This window comes from Otolemur garnettii, unplaced genomic scaffold, assembly GCF_000181295.1.
Source record: "Otolemur garnettii isolate 467f Iridium unplaced genomic scaffold, OtoGar3 scaffold00063, whole genome shotgun sequence".
In the NCBI taxonomy this organism is placed as follows: Eukaryota; Metazoa; Chordata; class Mammalia; order Primates; family Galagidae; genus Otolemur; species Otolemur garnettii.
This window is the reverse complement of record NW_003852458.1, coordinates 10,263,948-10,272,947: the sequence shown is the minus strand read 5'-3', so window position 1 is coordinate 10,272,947 and position 9,000 is coordinate 10,263,948. Positions and strand designations below refer to the sequence as shown.

The 9,000-nt window shown below is 43.7% G+C and overlaps 1 protein-coding gene across 1 annotated transcript in view; it reads left to right on the top strand.

The window, feature by feature from the left end:
- The first annotated feature begins 275 nt into the window (after window positions 1-275).
- Window positions 276-9,000, top strand: part of CCL28 (C-C motif chemokine ligand 28) — a 34,290-nt gene continuing 25,565 nt past the window's right edge. The window contains exon 1 of the mRNA XM_003792963.3: window positions 276-414. Within this exon, the coding sequence (XP_003793011.1) occupies window positions 351-414 (64 nt within the window). The 5' untranslated portion in view covers window positions 276-350. The remainder of the gene's footprint in view (window positions 415-9,000) is intronic.

Here is a 9,000-nt window from a genome sequence, read left to right as displayed (position 1 = left end):
ATTCTGGTTTATAGGTTGAGGGGTAGGATAAGATTCGTATAGATTGATTGTTTTTAATGATTCTGATACACACCCCAAATCACAATGACCTAGCCAGCTGCCAGATCACCACTTATGTCCCCTGACCCTCAGGCACTGTGAACACAGGTTGGGAGCTTGACAATTCAGGCTGGAGCCTGGTCTGAAGGACAGCAACCTGAGAAGCTGTACCCGGAGCCCCTCCCAGGGCGGGGCGACCTGGCTTACTTTTTCTCCAGGCTCTTTCCCTGCTCTGGAGAACACCTTTCGCCTCCTTTCCTGATTATACAGCTTCACCTGCAGCGCTGTCAGAGGCAGCAGGGTAGGCAGGAATGCAGCAGACACGACTCGCTGTCATGGCCTTTGCTGTCTGTGTGGCCCTACACTCCTCGGAAGGTGAGTGGGGGTGCTGGCCACTTAGGCCTCAGTGGAAGGGGATGCCTACCGCACTGCTGCTGGAAGGAGTGAGGTGGGGCAGAATCTGTGTCTTCAGGTAGGAACTTCCAAATGATTTCTGAGCATCTGTAAGAGAACCGCATAGATTTTTTTTTTGAGACAGAGTCTCACTATGTCGCTCTCGGTAGAATGCTGTGGAGTCATAGCTCACAGCAACCTCATACTCTTGGGCTTACACAATTCTCTTGCTTCAGCTTTCCTAGGAGGTGGGACTACAGGCACCTACCACAACACCTGGCTATTTTTTTGTTGTAGTTGTCATTGTTGTTTAGCAGGCCCGGGCCGGTTCGAACCCGCCAGCCCCAGTGTATGTGGCCACTGCCCTACCCACTGAGCTACGGACAACAAGCCAACAGCATAGGTTTAAATACTAGCTTTCTGAAAAATTTCAGGAAGAAGACTCATTTGTAATGGGAATATTAGTAATTTGCTTGTCACCTGGAGGATGAGGTCCAAGTTTGAGTATGGGTGCAACTTTGAGCTGTGTTTCCTTTTCTGATGACAGTATCTTAGAAAATCCTCAGTTAGAGGTGGAATAAAACCCCTATTATTTGTCTATCTCCACTTTCATCCCAGCCTGCTAACTGGGCTGAACACAGTGTGCATATTCCTGAAGGGAAAGACAGGCTTGAGTCTGTGGTTAAGTAACTGCAAATTCCCCAGGCAAAGTCAGCTCTGTGGATACTGAAAACTGAACCTTCAGTCTGACCTTCAGAAAGGGAAGCAGGAGGAGATTGAACATACAAATTATACCAAAGAGAATTTAAATTGTGAGTTACTAGCATGTCCGTGGAGATTGTGACTGTGGAGGGAACCTATTCTATGGTAGCACTCACTGTCCTTAAATACAAGTACTTAACTTGACTGATGACTCTTTTCCATTGTCATCTTTTTTAAAGCTTTACCCTGAACAAATTTCTCTTAGTCCAGGGCAGAAGCAAAATATAGGTTTTATTTGGTTTTTATTTTTTATTTATTTTTTTAAGAGACAGAGTCTTACTTTGTTGCCCTTGGTAGAGGGCTATGACATCACAGCTCACAGCGACCTCCAGCTCTTGGGCTTAGGGGATTCTCTTGCCTCAGCCTCCCAAGTAGCTGGGACTACAGGCGCCAGCCACAACGCCTGGCTATTTTCTTGTTGCAGTTTGGCCGAGGCTGGGTTTGAACCCACCACCCTCGGTATATGGGGCCAGTGCCCTACTCACTGAGCCAGAGGTGCCATCCTGGTTTGCTTTTTAAACATTGAGCCAACATTCTAAAACTGACAGACTTCACATGCACATACTTATATACACACAAACAAACTGGATTTTTTTTCTTTTTTTTTAGAGACAGAGTCTCACTTTGTCGCCCTCAGTAGAGTGCTGTGCTGTCACAGCTCACAGCAACCTCAAACTATTGGGCTTAAGCAATTGTCTTGCCTAAGCCTCCCGAGTAGCTGGGACTACAGGCGCCCACCAAAATGCCCGGCTCTTTTTTTGTTGCAGTTTGGCTTGGGCTGGGTGGAACCCACCACCATTGGTATATGGGGCTGGTGCCCTATTCACTGAGCCACAACTGCCCGCGAACTGGATTTTAAAGCTTCTCTTGGAAAATCAGATCTGGCAACAATGGTGTCCCCTGGAGATAAGGGGGCCTCTGTCCTTCTCGGAAGTTTGCTGCATTGCATTAGCTGCCTGGTTCCTTGTTTGGTGTATCAGGGTACTGGGCTTCTAGAAATAGAAGAAAAAATCTGGGTAACCTTTTAATTTCTATCAATCTATCTTACCAAGTTTGTAGTTTATATATTTCTGTACCATTTTAAAGAAAAACTTGCCACTGATGTTTTAGGACTCTCTTTTGCTGCTTCTCCAAGGTCTAACTGCTAAGGCTTTAGTCCTAGCTTTGGCAACTCTACCATCTCAAATTTCTTATAAAAAGCTTTGAAATAAGGTTGGGGGGCCTCACACCTGTAATCCTAGCACTCCTAGAGGCCGAGGAAGGTGGATTGCTGGAGTTCACAAGTTCGAGACCAGCCTGAGCAAAAAAGGGAGATTCCTGTCTCTACTAAAAATAGAAACACTGAGGCAAGAGGATCACTTGAGCCCAAGAGTTGGAGGTTGCCGTGAGTTATGACACCACGGCACTCAACCAAGCTTGAGACTCTGTCTCAAAAAAAAAAAAAAGCTTTGAAATAAAGGTTGCCTCTCTTCCAGCTTCCTGACCTATTTCCAGCTGTCCTGCAGCAGCAGCAGCTGCTGTCCTCTTCTAGAAAACAGGGCAGGGAAAAGCAGATGGAGAGGTTAGAGGGTAACGAGGAGGCTCTGGCCTCTCTAAAAATAGTCAGGTATTGTGGCAGGTATTATGGCAGGTGTTGTGGCGGGCGCCTATGGTCCCAGCTACTTGGGAGGCTGATGCAAGAAGATTACTTGAGCCCAAGAGTTTAATGTTGCTGTGAGCTGTAACACCACAGGATTCTAGAGGGCAACAAAGTGAGACTCTGTTTAAAAAAAACAAAAGAGAGAAGGAAAGAAAAAGAAAAAAGAAAGGGAGCCGAGAGACCCAGCAGTGTAGCCTTTAAGTTTACTTCAGTTTAGTTTAGTTTTGTTTTATGACACAGTCTCACTCACTCACCCTGGGTAGAATATCATGATGTCATAGCTTATAATCTCAAACTCTTGGGCTCAAGTGATCCTCTTGCCTCAGCCTCCCTTGTAGCTGGGACTATAACCACCCACCTTGAAACCTTATAGGCAACTGCCACAAAACCTGGCTAGTTTTTCTATTTTCAGTAGAGACTGGGTCTCACTTTGCTTGCGGTGGTTTCCAATTCCTGAGCTCAGGCAATCCACCCACCTCGGCCTACCAGAGTGCTAGGATTACAGGCCACCACACCGGGCTTTGGTTTAGTCTTGATAGTTTACCTAAAAGAGTTTGTACCATAGGAAAATTACATTTTGTTAGAGAAGCTCCAGTCCTCTGCTATTTAAAAATAAGTGATGTGGGATAAAAATACATGGGGGTGGGCCTGAGAACAGTTGCAGGACTGAGAGGGACAATGTCACTGCTCTCCTTAGCAAACTTCCATTCAAGCATCTGTGTGTGCCAAGTGCCCGGTACGAGGCTTTCAGTGTTTCAGGCTCCAGGGAGAGGGTGGAAGACCAGGTAGGGAAGGTGAGAGGTGGAGTTTAGCAGCGCAGAGAAGAGAATAAGTGGCCTTGGCAATTGTTGCAGGATGAGGGAGGGGCTCGGGAAAATGGCCTGCAGCAATTTGGGATATGGGGAAATACATTTTGTGTTCAGACAGAAAGTTGTTCCATTATCTAACTAGATAAGTTTTAAGTGGCTATCATGATGTGATGGCTCAACAATTGGCATTCCCAAAATGTTCTACATAAATCAGGAAGCAGGTGACTTTATCCATGATTAAAAGCCTTGGATTCTATCCAAAGGCAGGGCACATTCCATATCTGCTGACACAGCTGCTGGCTCCCAGAAATCAATACTGAGTCCATAAATGTCTATCATCCTGTTTCAACGGCCCTGAGCCAGATAAATTAAATCCACAACCTAGGTTACAGCTTTGTGGGCCTACCTGTTTTTAGTGTAAATTAAAACAAAGTCTCTACTTGTGCTCAGCAGATACAAGTTGGGAGATTTTGCTCCATTGGGTCCCAAATAGTCTACCTACTTTCTCAGAAAGAATGGCTACGGAATCACACAGATACTTACTAGAAACTTTGTACTTGTGACTTAACAAAACAAACCAAAAACCCCCAAACTTTATCTTTTGTGTGTTTTAATCATAGGACACTTGCTAGAGAGGGTTACCAAAAATATACGTTTCTGATTGAATGAAAGCTGTTCTGCACAGCCAGGACTTTCCATTCCCTGAGAGGTCTAGCATGCTACCCACAGAGCTACAGGTGCTACCCAAGGTTTGTTTGTTGTTGTTTTTTGATGGTCCTGCTTATACTAGTAATATATATGTTTTATATATATATATGCACACATATATACATATATTTATTTTTGAGATCCAGTCTCACTATGTTGCCCTCTGTAGAGTGCTATAGCATCACAGCTCACAACAACCTCCAACTCTTGGGCTTAAGCGATTCTCTTGCCTCATCCCCCCAAGTAGCTGTAGCTGGGACTACAGGTGCCCACCATAATGCCCGGCTATTTTTTTGTTGCAGTTACCATTCTTGCTTAGCCGGCCCAGGTCACGTTCGAACCCGCCACCCTTGGTACATGTGGCTGGCACTGTAACCACTGTGCTACAGGTGCCAAGCCAAGGTTTGTCTTTTTCTTTAAAGTCCTTTTCTATATCTAGAGAATCAGTATGATAAAATAGCAATCTTCTCAAATTTGAGCACAATGTATGGTCTCCTTTAAAGGGACACATTTTCACCATGTGTGGTGGCTCACACCTGTAATTCCAGCACTGTAGGAGGCTGAGAAGGGAGAATTGCTTGAGCTCAGGAGTTCGAGACTTACCTGAGCGAGAGTGAGACTCTGACTCACGAAAAAAATGGAAAAACCCAGCCGGGTGCCACAGGGAGTGCCCGTAATCCCAGTGACTTCTGGAGGCTGAGGCCACAGCCCAAGTTGGAGGTGGCAGTGAGCTATGGTGCCACTGCACTCTGCTCAGGCCATGGGATGAGACTCTGTCTCAAAAAAAAAAAAAAAAGCAAAGAAATAAAAATAAAAAGCAAGGAAATAAAAAAAGGAAACATTTTCTTCACTCTCAATGTTGACTTTTAATTTATTTTAATGTCACTTAATGTATAAACATAAAACCAGGTAAACTCCTTGTTTACACATCTCTTCTGCAATTATGAAACAAAAAAACTTAAGTTTAAATAAAAACATAATTAGAAAGCCAAGAAAATTTAAGTATAACAACATTAATTTAATATAATACAGTAGTTAACTTTTGGCCCACCAAACAACAATGGTGATAACTACAATCTCCCCTCCCCCCCCAAAATAGCCGGGCCTTGTGGTGGGTGCCTGCAGTCCCAGCTACTTGGGAGGCTGAGGCAAGAGAATCTCTTAAGCCCAGGAGTTGGAGGTTGCTGTGGGCTGTGATGCCATGGCACTCTACCCGGGGCGAGAGCTTGAGACTCTGTCTCAAAAAAAAACCAAACCTACATTATTCATCTTACAGACAACATATAAACTTCTCAGACTAATTGGGAATGTTAATGTTTCATTAATTCATTCATTGTTAATCAAGAGCCCATCAAAAGACAGAAACTTAATATAACAAATTATTTAACTATAACAAGAGATAGGTTAGAAAGAAAAAAAGAGAATTCTAAGAAATGTGGGAATAGTAGATATCCCTGCGGCTAAAACAGAGCATTTAAGGAACAGGTTCCACACTCCTACCCTGCTAAGATGAGATCCAGACTTCGCTGGAGAATGTACAGCTCCAAATGGCAGAAAAGTCCCCTGGTCTGTATTGGCAGAACGTCCTCTAGTTTGCAGGGGGAAGTTCATGGCAGGGAGGTGTCTCACTGGACCGCTCTGCTACAAACTACGTGCAGGGCACTGCTAACTGCCATGGGCTGTGGAAGCTGATGTTGGAGAAGCTGCAGCACTGCGGGGGCCTGCAGAGAGCACACACCGGGGCCAGAAAGAAAAGCCCTTTCCCTGCAATTCCTCTCCAGTGTCCTCTACAGATAAAGTTGAACATTGTGCTAGCTGGCCAAGGGGGAAAACATGAAAAAGCCTATCTTAATAGAACAGGCAATGAAGGATGAGTTTGAAGCTGAGGAAAATAGACAAGCGGCACATCCCACAAACACTTAATGGACACCTGGCTACATACTATGGGTTAGGTATGTGCTGCAGATTGGCCTATTTTTTGTTGCCTTTTATTGAGTGCTTATTATTTGCCACTCCTGTTCTAAGCACTTAAATGAATAAATTCATTCAATCTTTACAAAAACCATATGAGGCAGGTGCTATTATTATCCTCTTATTTGCTTATTTATTTATTTATTTTGAGACAGAGTCTCACTATGTTGCCCTTGGTAGAGTGCGATGGCATCACAGCTCACAGCAACCTCAAACTCTTGGGCTTAAGTGATTCTCTTGCTTCAGCCTCCCAAGTAGCTGAGACTACAGCTGCCTGCCTCAACATCTTGTTATTTTTTGTTGCAGTTGTCATAGTTGTTTAACTGGCTCTAGCCAGGTTCGAACCCACCAGCCTCAGTGTATGTAGCTGGTGCGGTAACCACTGTGCTATGGGCGCTGAGCCTATTATCCTCATATTGCAGATAAAGGAATTGAGACAGAAGTAACTCAGCTAAGGTCAGCTAGAGAATGGCAGAGCCAGGACTTAACCCTGCAGTCTGTCTCCACGTGCTTAAGTACTGTTCTATCTATAAGGTTCTCGGGATGTTATGGTACAAAGTTATCCAAATCCCTTCAAGATTACCCCTGACCACTCTAGTAGCTATGCTGCAAGAATATTAGTAACCAAATGTCTTTACAGTAAGATAAAGAAAACCCCCATCCACTCTCCATTCCCCTAAACATTATCTCAGGGTTCCAAAAGTTATCTGGGAGGACTTTATTTGGGGACAGCACTTTTATGTGTCACGGTTGGTCATTTCTGGCCTAGAGTCAACAATGGGCACCTTTTTTATAGGCATACACAGGGTGATGTGGTTACATTATGGCACGAGGTCCACTAGAATAGAGATGTATTCCTAAGCAATCATATTCTGAACATTATGAAGTATTGCCCTTCTTAAATTGCACTGTCTTAAAATTTTTAATTATTAAAGGTACATATAGTTGTATATATTTATAGGATACACGTGATGTTTTGATAGAGGCATACAATGTATGTTAATCAAATCAGGCTAATTTGTTTGTTTTGAGACAGAGTCTCAAGCTGTTGCCCTGGGTAGAGCGCCGTGGTGTCACAGCTACAGGTGATGCCGAACCAGGCTAATTTGAGTATCCACCAGCTGAAGCCCTTATCATATGTGTTAGGAACATTCCAGTCCCACTCTAAGTTATTTTAAAGTACGCCCTTTTTGTTGATTATAGTCACTTTGTTGTGCTTCATAGTCTTGAGACACTGCCAGCAGCTGAGTGAATCTCTCATGTCATTTTCCTCTGTATATATCCTGCAAATCCTTTCTCCAGTGGCATGTACTTTTCTTTACTGTTTCTGTTTTGCTGTGTTCTGTATACTGCACCATTCCTTACAAGTTCCTAGGTAATACCATTGCAGCAGCCCTGGAAACCACACTTTGAGTAGCAAGATCTTGTATGTACATTCAAGTTAATAGAGGAAGCTGATTCACCTCTCTACAATAGCAGATCCTTTCTATAAAACCCAGAATCTAGGGCGGCACCTGTGGCTCAAAGGAGTAGGGCACTGGCCCCATATACTGGAGGTGGCAGGTTCAAACCTGGCCCCGGCCAAAAATCAAAAACAAAAACCCTGGAATCTAATTTGTATATCATAAATTTGATGTGCAGTGCTTATGTTGATCTTCATACATCTTGAGCACTGAGAACTCTTTAGAGCCCTCTAGTGACCAAAATTGGGTCACAAAACCAAAAAAGGGGCTGACACTCCTTGCAAATCATCCAACCAATTCATTCTGGAAACAATAAAGACAACAACCTCAAACCAACAGAATCAAGAGAAATAATACAATGTTCAATAGTAATGCTTTTAATCAGATACTAATACCATCTTGAAAATACTACATATAATGGACAAATTATTTATTATCAAGTTGACCCCTAATTACTCAAATGTGGAGACATTGCTTCTGAAAAGCAAGGTATGATTTTAGGTAATTTGGGAAACAAAACTTTGACCAAAAACTGAGAATCTTGGCTTGGTGCCCAAAGCTCAGTGAGTAGGGCGCTGGCCTGAGCTGGTGGGTTCGAATCCGGCCCAGGCCTGCTAAACAATGAAGATGACAACAACAAAAACATAGCTGGTGCTATGGTGGCAGGTGCCTGTAGTCCCAGGCACTTGGGAGGTTGAGGCAAGAGAATTGCTTAAGCCCGAGTTTGAGGCTGCTGTAAGCTGTGATACCACAGCCCTCTACCCAGGGTGACACAGTGACACTGTCTAGGAAAGGAAAAATAAACAAAAAAACCCTGAGAATCTTAAAGAAAAAAAGTAAAAATATTTTAGTGATGTTAAAAGCCTTACAAATGTTTTTTAAAAAAATAAAAATAAGGAAACAAAAATAGGATAAAATATCAAGGGTGGCGCCTGTGGCCTCAGTGGGTAGGGCGCCGGCCCCATATACCCAGGGTGGCAGATTTGAACCCAGCCCCGGCCAAACTGCAACAAAAAACAGGCGTTGTGGCGGGCACCTGTTGCCCCAGCTACTCAGGAGGCTGAGGCAAGAGAATTTTTTAAACCCAGAAGTTGGAGGTTGCTGGGAGCTGTGACGCCAGGGCACTCTACCAAAGGCAATAAAGTGAGACTCTGTCTCTAAAAAAAAAAAAAAAGAGAGAAGTCATATTTTCCAATGTTAAAATGTCCAGTCCAGT